General features: G+C 37.5%; 1 protein-coding gene across 3 annotated transcripts in view; it reads left to right on the forward strand.

The window, feature by feature from the left end:
- Positions 1 to 16,580, forward strand: part of PLCB1 (phospholipase C beta 1) — a 696,728-nt gene that overhangs the window by 447,200 nt on the left and 232,948 nt on the right. For all 3 annotated transcript variants that reach the window (XM_019462545.2, XM_019462546.2, XM_019462547.2), the window contains exon 4: positions 6,276 to 6,413. In XM_019462545.2, the coding sequence (XP_019318090.1) occupies positions 6,276 to 6,413 (138 nt within the window). The remainder of the gene's footprint in view (positions 1 to 6,275; positions 6,414 to 16,580) is intronic.

The following is a 16,580-nucleotide window of genomic DNA, read 5'->3' on the forward strand; positions in this document are numbered from 1 at the left end:
TTTTTTATTTAAAATCCATTTAGTTAACACACAATGTAATAGTAGTTTCAGGTTTACAATATAGTGATTCAACACTTCCGTACATCATAGGGTGCTCATCACAACTGTCCTCCTTAATCCCCATCACCTGTTTAGTTCATCCCCCTACTCCCTCCCTTCTGGCAACCATCAGTTTTATTTAGTTCAATGCCTATTTCTTAATTTGCCTCTCTTTTTTTCTCCTTTTTCTTGTATTATTTCTTAAATTCACAAATGAGTGAAATCATATGCTATTTGTCTTTTTCTGACTGACTTATTTCACTTAGCATTATAGTTTCTAGCTCCATCCATGTCGTTGCAAACGGCAAAATTTCATTCTTCTTCTATGGCTGAGTGACATTTCAGCCAAGTGGCTGTTTCCATACTTTGGCTGTTGTAGATAATACTACTATAAACATTGGGGTGAGTGTATCCCTTTGAATTAGTATTTTCTTATTCTTTGGATAAATACCAAGTAGTGCGATTGCCAGATCATAGAGTAGTTCTATTCTTAACTTTTTGAGGAAACTCCATACTGTTTCTCAGAGTGACTGCACCAGTTTGCATCCTACTGGCAGTGCAAAAGGATTCCCCTTTCTCCACATCCTCACCAACACCTGTTGTTCCTTTTGTTGTTGACTTTAGCCATTCTGACAGTTGTGAGGTGATATCTCATTGTAATTTTGATTTGCATTTCCCTGATGATGAGTGATATTGAGCATCTTTTCACATATCTGTTGGCCATCTGTATGTCTTATTTGGAAAAATGTCTATTCATGTCTTCAGCCCATTTTTAATTGGATTATTCATTTTGGAGATGTTGAGTTTTATAAGTTCTTTATACATTTTGCATACTAGCCCTTTATCGGATATGTCATTTGCAAATATCTAGGAGAGAGAAACTTTTAAAATGAAAGGTGTGACGATAAGTATTGATTCCAAGGGAACTTGTTAGTCTTTTTTTTTTTTTTTTTTTTTGAGAGGCAAATGTTAAATTCAGGAACTCGATGAAGAACCATCCTGGATATAAGTTAATATCTTTCTTTTACAACAAAATTTGAACAAAAAAGAGTTTGCTCTGCTTTCAAAGAAGAGGTAGCTTTATACCTACAAAGCTTGGTTGTACTAAGGTCACTTGAGTATAACAAGGAATCTGTCATGTTTATTTTTGACTATTGTATTGAGTGTTAAGGGAAAGATTTTTCCCTGATCATTTACATAAATGATGGATTACAGTTATATCCATATAACTGCAATTCAGGTTGAAAATGTTGCATTAAGTACCGAGAATAAAATTAACCTAATATACAAATTACTCCATAAACTTAAAATCCAATAAAGATCTAGTTCATGGGGGTGAGTAAGGTATATTTTCAGTACCAAAATGTTTCTGGTGTCAAAAATGAAATGTACAGGTCTTTAAAAGATATTTTATTTTGTAGATATCAAAGATACAAATAAGACAGCTTTTCTTTAAAAGTCATATTAAGGAATGAAAGTTGAAACTGGCATTTACCTCTTTGAAAAATCATCCTGTGGCTGGTGTTTATCCCTTCCATTAATTTTAAAAATTTTAAAGATATAATTACACTAACATGTGCTATAATGGAGTCCTTGTGTCTCAGATATAGAATGGCCTTTACTTTCTTCAGTGGTCTATTACCTGGAAGGAGAATTATTAAGTTGAGTAACTTTCTCTGCGACAGACATGAAGTAATTTAATCATGAATCTTAACGATTGAAAGAAAGTGAACTTATTCAGTGAGACAGTCTCCATTTTGTAACTCTTAGGGAAATGGAAGTGATCTAAGACTTACCTTTCACAGTGCAGTTAAATTATAGCTGCCAGGATTCTTAGCTGTTCTGGTTAATTCGAACTGTGGAGACATATCTAGGATATTCTCTGCAGAAAGCAGTCCTTGAGTGTCAACTTAGTGAAAATATGAAATTCCAAGTTCATCGCTCCTCCTATTTTTTTGTGAGCTATATTCTTTAGTATGCTTCAACAGAGACCATGAACTGGTTTACAGAATTGTAAAGATAGCTTGCTTTCTTTATAAAAATTTCAAGTAATGTGTATCAACTGCAGGGGTCCAGAAATATGTTTGAGTCTGGTAGTAATCTGAGTAGCTAAGTACTTCTCTGAAAACTGGTCAGGAGGTTCAATCAATAAGAAAAACCTCAGGCATAAAATCCTTTGTAGGATAGGTTTTTACAAGGGGGTGTTTTTCATGCAAATTGTATCTAGGCATTTATTATTCCTGTTTTAATTTTATTCATTCGTTTTTGAAATGCAGCCACTCATGTTCCCAGACCTGAGACTGATGTACCCCAGAAGCAGCCGTTTTTTGGACATCTATTTCCATTAAACTCTTTCTACCTGTACAGTTTTCCAAATGGCACTTTGCTGTTTATCCTTCCAGATAAATCCCCCTTCCAGATAATTCTCTGAGAGTCTCTTCTGCTGTAAACAGCTGAGGGCAATTTTGGATACTTGAAAGGACAAATATCTTATTCAGTATATCCCTCAGATGTCAACATGCTCAATAATGAAACCGAGGTTTGAAGCTACCATATCAGCTTGGGATATTGTGTTCAAACTGAGAAAACTCAGAGTATAGGTAAAAAGAAAAGTAAGGTCATGTCTTTTTTTTTTTTAATTTTTTAATTTTTTTTTTTAACATTTATTTATTTTTGAGACAGAGAGAGACAGAGCATGAACGGGGGAGGGTCAGAGAGAGGGAGACACAGAATCTGAAACAGGCTCCAGGCTCTGAGCTGTCAGCACAGAGCCCGATGCGGGGCTCGAACTCACGGAGTACGAGATCATGACCTGAGCCGAAGTCGGCCGCTTAACCGACTGAGCCACCCAGGCGCCCCTAAAGTCATTTCTTAAGGGAGAGGATTCTAACATAACCCAAGTTTGATGCTGATAAAGGAAAGACATAGTTGTAAAAACAAATAAAATTATTAATGGTAGCAAACACAGTAAAATATAGTTTAAAAATTGGTATACTCCATCACCAAAAAGACATTAGTAAGAACCTTGCTTATTATATATATACTTTAAACAATTTCTCTTTACTTCCAGATTACATAATTTTAAATATTGAAGGAATATTTCCCATATATTACTGTGCCTGCAGTTCATGTTCAATACTCTTTATTAGTTATTGTACAACCATCTCAGATGTAGAGAGACTTATAGGATGGTTTCTCGGATATCTTCTTATCAGATTCAATCATAACATCTTCATTTTGCTAGCCTTTCTCATCCTCCCAAATCCAGACATTACCTCTAAATACTTTATTCCACATTTTTAATTACATAAATGTCAATTATTTTTTTAATTATATATTAATAGCCATTAGTGAGATAACTTTTCCAGAGACACCACAAAGAGCGGATCATCTTATAAATTCTTGTTGACTGTACCTAACAATATTGTCCTTTTCCAGAATTATTTTCTTTTTTTTAACAAGTTTGTTTTCTTTTAACTTTAATTGATTTATTTTGAGAGAGAGAGAGAGAGAGAGCACGAGCAGGTGAGGGGAAGAAAGAATACCAAGCGGGCTCCATGCTGTCAGCATGGAGCCTGATGTGGGGCTCCATCTCACAAACCATGTGATCATGACATGAGCTGAGATCAAGAGCCGGATGCATAACAATGAGTCACCACATACCCTTCCAGAATTATCTTCTATTCTGGCACCTCTGCTGGGTGCTCTCTACTTGCCTTGCATTCCTATAGCTCAAGGACAACTCAGGTGAACATCCTGATCCCCACTTCTTGTCTCTATAGTTCTCAGAGGTGGCACTCTTTGATCAGTTACTATTTAATAAATGAGCAAAAGGACATGAGAATCAAGTGGTAAAGTAGTGCAGACTGAGCAGAAAATGCTTGGGTTTTAGGGACTGTGAGCCAGGACCCTCAGACTAAGACAAAATACTTATGAGAAATATATTTTCATCATCTGAATACCAAATCTATTTTTCCTATAAATCACAATATCGCAGATAGACTCTGTATTCATTGATTCAAAACTTGTGATTTATAATTACAAGTCTCAGATGGTTTCTGAGAATTATCTTTCTCTTCCAAGTACACACACACAAAATTAAAAGGACTGATCATTTTCTTTTCTAACTTTGCCTAAGCAGTTTTCAAAAACTATGATGCAAATGAACAGAGCAAAAAAAGTGACAAACAAACAAACAAAACAGACTCTTAAACCAGAGAATGAACTGGTGGTAGCCAGAGGGGAGGTAGTCAAGGTATGGGTGAAAAAGGTGAATAAGACAAAAAATACATTTATCGTGATGAGCACTGAGAAATGTACAGAATTGTTTCTTCATTATATTGTGCACCCAAAACTAATATAACACTGTATGTTAATTACACTTGAATTAAAAAAAATAAATAAAAATTTTCAAAAATCATGATGTAATTCATTTCACAGAACAGATAGAATCATTCTATCTGTCCATTCTTCCTGACAATTTTCCTTCAATCTTTCATTAATGCCAGAATGCTAAAAATTTCCTTTTTTGCTGTTGTTTACTTAATAAGATCCTTATTCTAGTTTTCTCCTTTTCTAGGGCATGCAAACTGATGTTCTTGTAATAGCATTTGATCTTTCTCAGAGGCCTGATGTACTTGATAAGTTCTCAACTTGTTAGTGGAGTTGAGGTTTTAATTATATTAGGCACATCTTTGAAATGGATTTTTCTCTCTTCATAACTTACCTGAAAATGTTCCTTTTTACACAGCCAAACAGAGGAGAAACGTTTAATACCTTTTAAGACATAATTAATGGCACCAAATCAAATTATTTAGCTGGAAAGATTTTATTTTCTTTCTTTTTTTTTAAGCCCATTTTTTCTTTGTAAGGGTGCTATAAATTAAAACCTTAGAAAGGAGGTCAGAATAACCAGGCCTTGTTGGTCCAGCATTTTGCTAAATAAATAAGAATACAATTTTATTCCTTGCTTTGAAGCTGGCTGCAGTTTGCTAAGTGATTGGTTTGATTAATTTTCTGCATGGATCTCTCATCTCATATGAGACGAAAATAAATTCAGCCAAGATGAATGAGTTTTATTTTAGGTCTTACTCTGAATTCAGGAGGTTTTAGAAACCTCCATTTCCCATCATGACTAGATTGCCAAGGGATCCACACTTACGGTGTCCCAGAGAATCAAACTTGCTCTGAAAAGACAGCAAAAGTTCTCTATGTCCAAATCCCAGTACATTCTGAGGATAGAATTGAAATGAACATATTCATGGCAGGTGCCACCATCTTGCTAACAGCCTATTTCTTTACAATGAACTCAGTGTTGGAGAGGGTCCACAACTGTGATTCTCAGCCATGTTTCTGCCTCAACTCAAGACAGCATTATCATGTTTTGATTCCATAAGAATCATCTTCTTCGTCTTAATGTGTCATGAACTGAAGAGAGAGATGAGATTTTGTATTTCAATATGTGAGTCATGGGATGATTGGAGGAAATTAAGGGAGAATTATGGCACATAAAAATATGCTGCTACTAAATGATGTGTGAGAAAGAGCCATTGACCAAGGACCATAAGTCTTTTTCTTTTTTCAGGTTTATTGAGATATAATTACCAGGAACATTGTGTAAGCTTAAGATGTACAACATGATGATTTGGTACAAGTATATATTGCAATACGATTGTCACCATAAAGTTAGCAAACACCTCCATCATATCATATAATTTCCATTCTTTTTTTCTGGTGAGAACACTTGAGATCTACTCTATTAGCATCTTTCCAGCAATATTATTACCTATAATCACCATGCTGTACATTAGGTCCTTAAAACATCTACATCTTGAATCTGGAAGTTTGTACTCTTTAAACAAAATCTCTCCATTTTCCACATACCCTTGCCCCTGGTAGCTACCACTCTATTCTCTGTTTCTATGAATTCTGCTTTTTTTAGATTATGCACGTGAGTGATATCATACAGTGTTTGTCTTTCTCTGATTCATTTCTCTTCATATAATGACATGAACACCATAAGTCTTGAGTCAGAAATTCTCTTTCCACAAACTTTTGGCAAGTTACTTCACCTCTCTAGTCCTTCATGGGCTTAGGGACTTCTATCATACCATTTTCTAGTACTAATAAAAGGCAGTTTTGTTTTGAAGACATTGTAGGTGTAACACTTTTGGAACTATGCTACCATGTTGGAATCTCTAGCTATAGACTAACTTTTTTCAACGTTTATTATCCAGGACCCCAAATTACGTGAACTTTTGGATGTGGGGAACATCGGACGCTTGGAGCATCGCATGATAACGGTGGTGTACGGGCCTGACTTAGTTAACATCTCCCATTTGAATCTCGTGGCTTTCCAAGAAGAAGTGGCCAAGGTATGGTGGATAGAAACTTCTGATGCTTGTCACCTCACTCTGAACCCTTACGATATTGTACTGATGCCTGCAAAAGACTGGGTTTTTGTCATATTTAACATGTGTTAAAATTACATCTAAAAATAATTCAGCTGCCAAGTGGAGGTGTAATTCAAACACTTCCAAATAATGGCATCTACTAAGAATTATGGAGATTTTTCATTAAGAATGAGGCATTTGATACAATTTCTTTGCAGAAGAAAATACAGGTGAAACAACTTTCTATTGTACCTAAACACCTTATCCCAACTCATTCTCTCTTAGCCTCATCCCATGTCACTTCCAGCCCCATCTCTTTTCCAACCATCCTTAGCACCTTTTTAACCTCTTTTATGCTGAGTAGCACCTAGCTCACCACCATGCACATAGTAGCTGCTCAATTAAGGAAGGAAACGATTTTAAAATAAAAATTTCAAATAATACCAATAAATAACAATTATTCAGTTATGCACTAGAATGGCAAATTAGAAAGGGCCTCTCCATTAAGGAGTTGCTAATTCACTAACATAGCAGGACTTTCAGATACATACAGAAACAACTATAATATAAGCAAGCTCTATCAAACAGGAAGCTGTGAACTTCTGGGAACCCTGGACTCAACTTTGATGCTTTCTCTCGAATAGTCCAGTTGCCATGAAAAGAGCGCTAAAATGAAAATATTGAAAGAACTTTCTTTTTTCATGTTTATAGTTTATAGGATACTAGTGATGATTCTTACCCTTCATACATTTCCTTCAAGACTTAAGATTATGAGTCAAAAAATACTTTTAAGTTTGTATGTCATATCTGTGCTCTTACAGAACTTCTCATGTCAAGGACCACAACTATGAGGTTCTGTCAAGCCAGTCATCATTGTGATTTATAAATTTTTAACCCTCAGTGGTCTGACAGTTCCCTGAACTACACCAGAAGTAATGGCCTGACCTCTATTCTTTAGTGATTATGGTAGAGGCTTATTTCCAACATTTACAAAAACATCGACTTCATTTCTTATAATGGAATGAATGAAGTGCCAACCACTTTTAACAGTCTGAGGTTTTTAGAAACTACTCTCCAAAACCGTGTTACAGACCTAATCTATTTTCTCTCTTTAAGAACCAAGTCACCCATTTGCTTCTGTAGTATAACTTAGACATTTGGAGAGACTTCAGTTCTGTGAAACACTGCATGACAGCATTAATTTGCCTACCATGAGTTCTTATTCTGGTATACTGCTGGTAATCTGTGAGTTGTATATACTTCATTTCTCAGAATGTAGACGGATGGTTGGTTGGATGGTTGGATGAATGAATACAGATAATTAAATATTAACTACCTGCAAAATATTTTCAAAATATCGTTCCTTAAATGCAACCATATTCACTTTAAAAAATAACCAATTCACGAGATTCATGAACTCTCAAAAACATTCAAAAAATGGCAGTGACTTCCAGGGAGGCTTTTACTAAGAATGAATATAGATTTTATATTACAAGTCAATCTACATATCTTATACTGTATTAAACCTTTGTGCAGTTAGGTTTAAAACATATTCAATTTCCTTCTCTCTGTGCATTCCTTCCCACTAATTTTCTTTAGGGATTTTGATTTCTGAACACTGTAATATTCTCCATCAGGACTGCATCTGTAGACATTTTTTCCAGCAGCAACTTGATGTTCCTGGTATAATTAATGAGGCTACAGAATGTTTTGCCTCCCTTGCCTTCCCTTTAGGGTATTTTTTTTCCCCACTGAAATTGCTCGCTGGAATGTTAAGATTTGCAAACACCATTTTACTCTGAAAATTTACTTTCCCCCCTTCTAATTGTCAGAATTGTCTCATAACATCACACCTTTTATTTAATTTCTGAGGCCATTGTACATGATGCTTTGTGTAGTGTCAACACCAAAGGAGACAGCCTCTCTCATTATGTAGAATGTCTGACAGAAACCGGAGCTTCTTTGAAACTCAAATATCTCCAGAAGAAATTATTTACAAAGAGATTCTGGCTCATCCATTCATTCAACACATACTTGTCAGTTGCCTTCTCTGTGCCAACCACAATTCCAGTGTTATGGATACAGCATTCTAGAATGCTCAGAGCCAACATTCTGGGAGAAATAAACAGATAAATCACAGTTATGAAATAAACATATTGTAGGTCAGATGGAGATCTGTGTAGAAGAATAAAGTAGGAGGAGAGGGTATGAGGGTGGGAGAAGGAAGCTATTTCTTTATGGGGTGCACAGAGAAGGCAAAAAAATTTGAAGGAAGTTGCTCAGTTACAGCAATATCACAGATTTCTGAGAAATCTCTTGGATCAATTTAAAAAAATAATTAGAAGTAAGACTTGAACTTTCCTAAATATATTATTCCAGATTTGCATGCTTTCTTTCTTACATAAATTACCTGAATTTGAACCTTTTATTTATCCTTTAAGACAAGTGACTCTTTTAAAAAAGTGGGGTGAACACTGTCTTTCTTTTTTTCTCCACAGTTGGACTAAAAACATGGTGTCTCCTGCATATCTCAGTCATACTTTTTGTTATGCAGTTTGATTTGCCAACCACTCTGTACTCTAAGGATCAGCTTTCCCTGCTCCCTAGAGGGGCACTTCCCTTTAATGCCAGGGATAGGTGGTTTCACGTTTGCCCTCTGGGTCAAATACTTCTCCCTGAATCTCCTACTCCCGTAAGGACCAATGGCCACATCCACATTTGCTATCCTCAGGAACTCCTGTACTTCAGTACCCCCCCCCCCACTTCCCTGGGATGCCCTGACCACTCCCTGGAACCACAGGGTGGAAGTGAATATCACCACCCATCCTTTTTACTCTTCTACCATTAACTTCTAATAGTTCTCCACTCACAGCTACATGACTTGTGGCAGAGTTGGAGGTATCAGGAAAGGAAACCAGCTAAGGAAACAAGTTCATTCCTTGTGTTATAGTGTGGGCTTCTGAACGACTTTAGTTTTTATTGTGAGGAAGATGGAAGCCATTGGAGGGTTTTGAGCAGAGGATGAACATGACCTGACTTAACCTTTTAGTCAATAATGGACCATATGGGGAAAGGCTATAATGGAAGCAGGGAAGACCAGTGAAGAAACTACTAAAATATTTGCAGTGAGTTGTTGGTGACTTAGACTAAAGTAGAGCTATGTAAAAGATGAGAAGGGGTATATATATATATATATATATATATATATATATATATAAAGGAAGTCTGTATGTATGTGTATATATATATATATATATGGAGAAAAATTGAGAACATAAGCTTATAAATTGTATGTTGCATGTAAGAAAAGAAGAATCAAGGATGACGTTAGAGTTTTGGCCCAAGAAACAGGAAGGATGGAAATAACCACTTATGTCATAGGGAAAATTTAAAGTAGAGCATACATTTGGGGGTATATAGCAAGGGTTCAGTTTTGATTATGTTCAGATTGAGATAATTATTAGACACCCAAGTGGATATGTTGAGTTGGATATACAAGCCTGGAGTTAAGTGCCAAATCTAATACATCAATTTGGAAGTCATCAAGTTATAGATAATATTTAATGAGATTGGATGAGATCAGCCAGGAAGTGACTATAGATAGAGAGGATGCCCAAAGCCTGAGTCATTGATACTCCAACATGAAGAAACTGTGCTAAGAAAGAATCAGAAAAAGAAGCTGAGAAGGAGTAGCCAGTGAGAAGGCAATAAGGTGGTGTGTGTTGTCAGAAGCCAGGGGAAGAAAATGTTTCAGGGAGAATAAAGTATCAACAACAAGGTCAAATGCTGCCCAAGATGAAGACCAAGAATTGACCATTACATTTAGTGACATGGAGGTCATTCATGTCCTTCATTAGAGTAACTTTGGTGGAGTGGTGTAGTCAAAAGCCTATTGAAGTGGGCTCTGGGGAATATTGGTAAAGAGAAAAAAAGAAGCCAAAAGCTCTTTTGAGAAGTTTTGATGTGAAAGACAGCAGAGAAATGAGAAGTGAGGTCCAGAGATGATTTTTCAGATGGGAGAAGTAACAATGTACATATATGCTAATTGGAATGGTCCCATAGAGAGAAAACAAGGTGCCAATTTAGGAGATAAGGAGAATTGCTGGAGCAAGTCCTTGAGTAGAAAGCAGTAGGATCTAGTGCAGATCTCACTAAACTAAACCCTGGGGGCATGTCTGGTCTACCACCTGTTTATATAAAGTTTTATTGGAACACTGCAACCTCCATTTGTTCACATATTGTCTATGGCTGCTTTTGCGAGACAAATTTGAGTAGTTATGACATAGACCATACAGACCACAAAGCCTTAAATATTTACTATCTGGTTCTTTATTTAAAAAGTGTGCTAACCCTGTCCTAGTTCAGAAATAGAGTGGCTAGGCTTAGACAGGAGCAAGGACATTTAATCAATAAGAGAAGAAAAAGTAGAGCATATTGGTTAGGATGCTAGTAAAGGGTTCATGCTGTGGAGAGAATTGAAGACATTTTCTGATTGCCTTTACTTTCTCAGTGACAAAGGACACAGATGTCAGCATCTGGAAGTAAAGATGATCTGAACTCTCAAGCTTTTTTCAGTACCATTTAGTGCATTTCTTTGAAGATCTAACTGGTAAGGTTAACATGAACTGTGAAAGACAGATTGTTTATATCAGCCCCCAAAATAACGTTTTGAGCATACTAACCAATTTATCGGATCAATGAAAATTCTTCCACTGGTCAAGTAGCTTGAAGACGAAATAATTGTTTTCTACCTGCCCAATTCTAGCCCTTCTGTTTTTCTTTGAGGTGAGGGCTACACAGGAAGAGACTTCTAGTTGTGTATACTACCTCCTGCAGTCCTACGGTCTAAACAGCATTCTGAAGGTAGTAAAACAAATTGCTCTAAGCCAACGGCTGGGGTTCACAGGATTCCCATATGCTAGTGTTTACCTTCAGGTCTCAGTTATTCAGTGTGTAACTGTTGGGAGATGACTCTTCATTGAGAGAAACTCAACAAAGAGTGAAATCTGATTCATGATTAGTGAAGAGGAATCCCAGTGTGCAAAGACACCACGTCTTCCCTCTGGGTTCTGGTCCCTTTCCATGGCTGTGTCCCTGGAAGCTCACACCCTCCATTACCTCCCCAAGTCTTATCTCCAGTCTTTGTCCAGTGCAATACATCAGTGACATAACGTATCACCCTGAGAAACAGGATTGGAGATCCAGGCTCTGATATTCAGTCCTAAATAGTTGGACACTCTGATAAGCCCCCTCGGTGGACATATTGTTGAACCACTACCTAGTTTGGCAAATTCCAACCCAAGCATTGCTCCAGTGTGTTAAGATGCAGTGGGTGCAAACAGTAAGGATTCAGTGGATTATAAGAATGAGATGGCTGGGGTGCCTGGGTGGCTCAGTCAGTTGAGCGTCCGACTTTGGCTCAGGTCATGATCTCATGGTCTGTGAGTATGAGCCGCGCGTGGGGCTCTGTGCTGACAGCTTGGAGCCTGGAGCTAGCTTCAGATTCTATGACTCCCTCTCCCTCTACACTTCACCCACTCACACTCTGTCTCTCTCTTTCTCAAAATAAATAAACATTAAAAAAAAAGAATGAGATGGCTAATGGCAGAGCTGTGCAGGGGAAATTCTGTGTTCATTTCTCTGCGCAAGGATTGGCAGATGCCTTTGCTTTCAATCCTTAATTCTGCACACACTAAATTCTCTTAAGCATTTATAAATAGGAAAAACAAAATAAACAAATTTGTTTTTCTTGGTTAGCCATGCTATTAGCAGGAACTCAGCCAAATTGTTTTTTAAACTTTTTTTTAAGTTTGTTTATTCATTTCGAGAGAGGGAGAGGGAGGGCGCGTGTGCTCATAGGCAGGGGAGAGGCAGAGAGAGGGAGATAGAACCAAGCAGGCTCTGCATTGTCAGCACAGAGCCTGACACAGGGCTCGAACCCATGAACCGTGAGATCATGACCTAAGCCGAAGTCAAGAGTGAGACGCTTAACTGACTGAACCACCCAGGCACCCATTGTTTTTTTAACTTTTGATTGAAATATAATATACACAGAAAACAGCACCAATTATAACTGTATAACTTGAAAGATTTTTTAAAATTTTTTTTAAATATTTATTTATTTTTGAGAGGGAGAGACAGAGTGTGAGCGGGGAGGAGGGTCAGAGAGAGAGGGAGGCACAGAATCTGAAGCAGGCTTCAGGCTCTGAGCTGTCTGCACAGAGCCCAACGTGGGGCTCGAACTCACGAACCATGAGAACATGACCTGAGCTGCAGTCAGTCGCTTAACCAACTGAGCCACCCAGGCACTCCTTGAAAGATTTTTGAAAAGAGAACACGCCCAGGTAAATCACACCCATATCAAGAAATGGCATCATGAACACCCCGGTGTCTATTGTACTAACACACCCCTATTTTGACCTCCAACTTTACAGATGAGTTTTACCTATCTTTAAAATCTTTAAATGGAATCTGGAAACATGTCTTCTTTCTGGTCTGACTTCTATTATTCAAATTAGATATATGATATCCTACTATAATTTTTACATATGGTTATAGCTTAGTTCATTCTCTTTCCTAAATAGTATACCATAATTATAGTATACCATAATCTATTCTACAGTTGATGGACATTCAGTTTCCAGCTTAAGGCTATTACAAATAGTGTTGTTACAAACTTGCCTGTCTGTGAGATAGGTATTGCTGATCACAAATCTTCATATGTTCAGCTTTGATAGATAATGGCACTTTACCAAACTGGTTGTGCCCATTGGTATTTTAAACACTAATTCACATATGAAAAAAATGTTTAATCGAGGATGCCTGTATGTTAAATGATTGCATTTTGAAATTACAGAATAATGAGCTTTCCAAAAATATGCTCTGTAACTGAACATCAGCCTTGAATGGCTGTTATTTTAGATTTTTCAGGGAACCTCTGCAGCTATGAATGTCATAGAGAATCTAGTTCACTCATTTTGAGGATATGACCTGGGTTTCCCTAGAAATTTTCCTACCTTCATCCACACCAGATGCTTGCCTACCATCCAAATAACTTGCAGGCTCTCCAAATTTCCTAACTAGCTCTCACATCTCTGCCTTGTCTCCCTCTTCCCCCTGCTATGTTGTTCAAATTCTTGACCCTTCTCTTCAGTAGGCACCTTCTACCTACTTTCCTTGAACCCTCTATTTGCTCTCCAACTGTATACATGCCCCCCTGCATAAGAATGATCTTTTTAAAAAACTCTAAACTTGATCATGCCTGAAATCTTTTTCTTTTTTTTTTTTTTAAGTTTATTTATTTGTTTTGAGAGATGGAGGGAGAGAGAGTGTGTTGGGGAGGGGCAGAGAGAGAGGGAGAGAGAGAATCCCAAGCAGGCTCTACACCATCAACACAGAGCACGATGCAGGGCTCAGTTTCACAAACCGTGAGATCATAACCTGAGCCCAAATCAACAGTCAGTTGCTTAACCAACTGAGCCACCCAGGCATTCCTTGAAATCTTTTGCATTGCCTGTTACCTAAAAAAAATAAATTTCCTGATTATTTCATTCATTCATTCATTCATTCACTTAGTGAACAAATATTTAATGAAGGCCTAGCATGTAGCAAGCACTTCAGTGGACACTGGGGATAGATTAGTGACAAAACAAACATAGCCCCTCCTCTCATGTGCTGGTAACTCACCTCTTGGACCCTTGCACAATTCTGCTCCAGTAGTTCCTAACTACTTGTGATTCTTTCTACCTTTATAATTTTAAGTTTGGTGCTTGCAGAATCGTGTGTCTTGCTAGACTTCCCTTCTCCAGTTTGTCCACCAGGAGAACTTTGAAGCCTCCTTGGGGATTCAGCTTAAATACAGCTCATCCATCTCCCCCTCCATCTCATGATTTCCATGAATAATGGAGTTTCCTTCTCTGCTCTTTGGTGAACCCCATGCATATTTTCTCCATCATTTATCACACTGTAATTATCTGTTAGTGTGTCTGACACCCTACCTTGGATTTGTGAGCTACTTAAAGTCAGAAACAACAGCTTAGTCACTTCTGTGTTCCCAAGATCTAGCTTAGTGTGTAGTAGGTTTTCAATATGTGAGTGTTTGGGGAAAAAAGAAAGGAAGAGGGAGAGAGAGAAAGGGAAGAAGGGGAATTTGAGCCCTTGAAAAAAACTGATAGATCATGAAAATTATTAAGCCATGGAGGCTTTGAACATCTTGTACTCTGATCTTCTCATTTGTTAGAGCTGAAGAAATTGAGACCCACTCACTAGCTAGTTGCTGCAGGCCCCTTCTTCGCAGCATGGATCTGTCTCCATGGTTTGCCAACGTTCTCAGTAGGAGAAAGGGATGACACTAACCACAATGGCTTTTATCCTATTCATCTTTCCCAAATTCAGCTTTGTTCCTACTCAGAGAGTCATTGTCCCTATCACCCCCGCCCCCAACAATGGCTTTGAATGGCCAAATCCTGATGGCTTTGAATGACCAAATAGTTGAGGCCTTTTAGGTGAAGAGAATGAGAAAAGGAGCCACAGAGAAGGGGCCTTTTTTTTTTTAAAGAAAAAGAAATTATAGTCTACAAAATGAAATTGGGAAAGAGAAGAGAAGGAAGATCCAGTGAAGGGACCTGCCTGCACCACCACTAGCTGTTTCTGATGTAGAACCTGATTCATCAAAAACTGGGAATTCTCTTAGACCTTCCTCCAGATTAACAGTGTATTTAAAACTGGCCTCAAGAGACATGAGTTTCTTATATATATTCTTTTTATTCTGGAACATATACATTGAGAAAAGAATTTTCAAACACTAATATACTTTGTACAAAATGTGTCATTTATCCCATTTCCTTTTTGAACTTGGGACCAATTTATGTTGAGTGAGCAATGGGTATAGGTCTGATTTTCTTCAAACAAAAATGATTAAGAAAAATAGAATGAGGTACCATGTATTGTTTTTAGCAGTGTATTTTGACACATAATAGAACATTTTGCAAGACGTCCTTGGGGGTAGAATATATATGCCAAAAAGATAGTCGTTTACAAATGTAAAAAGTTAGCCTTCTGGATTGATGCATTTTATGAGATCTTCATTCATTGTTCTTCCTGACCTCTTCATGCTAGCTAAAAAGCCTATGTTGTTATCTTCAGATATTCCCCTACCCAACTCTAAGTAAGGGCCAAGGCCTTACCAAGTCAATATACTGCACTATTAGTCTTGCGATTTTGTAGTCGTGATGTCTTTTGTTGGCAAATGAGACTCAGTCCACATGCTACATTTTTGTTTTAGAGGAGTATGAAAGATGCACAGCTTAAACTTTCAAATTGTTGAAAAAGTCACCCATGTGGAATGACTGTACAAAAGTTTAAAAGTTCAAAAGTCAACAGAGAGACATTCATAATAAAAAGAGGGGGGAACAGGCATTTTGGACATTAATCTCTTCCTTACACGTAGATAAGAACCAGCAATTGCTATTTTTGTGATTGTGGAGGAAAGTGCTCTGCCCTCCATCTTCTGGGTGTCTTTTCTGCATTCCTTAAGCAAGAGCTTCTTTTGAACCGGGCAGCATTCACAGGATCCACGTAAAGGAATGAATGCCAAACTGAAGGGAAGATATATACCCTAAGACACAGAAATGCTTGTGATTTCAGAGTATGAGCTGCTGTTAGCACAAACCCACTTTACCCCAGAAAAGAAAGGCAGAAAACTGCTTAGGCAGCAATGCCTCCCCTTTCCTTCCGAACACCCCATAACACAGAAGTTAGCTGCTTCCCCCTTGTTCCTATGCCTCCATCTTCTGAGCCTTGAAGCTGAGTAAAATCCCGATTGTCTATTTGTGTGGATTGCCTTGAAGCAGGCACAGCGATTAAGACAAACAGACAAACAAAACCATAATATTTTTGGAAGGGAGAAGAGCTCTAAAAAAATTTGGCTTCCTTGTTTAATTACTGGGGGAAAACACCTGGCATCCTATAAGAGTGGCAGGTTGATCTGCGTCATCTACTGCCTTAATATCACCTGTCATTTTTATGTTGCTAATGCATTAAATTTTCTCAATGAACAAGCTGTCCCTGAGAATAATTTTTTTAATATTTTGTCAATGATTTCCCTAATGGCTATATGATAATAGTCATTCATTCATTCATTCATTCGAC

The sequence above is a fragment of the Panthera pardus genome, unplaced genomic scaffold (genome assembly GCF_024362965.1).
Source record: "Panthera pardus isolate Hobbes unplaced genomic scaffold, ASM2436296v1 HiC_scaffold_25, whole genome shotgun sequence".
NCBI lineage: Eukaryota > Metazoa > Chordata > Mammalia > Carnivora > Felidae > Panthera > Panthera pardus.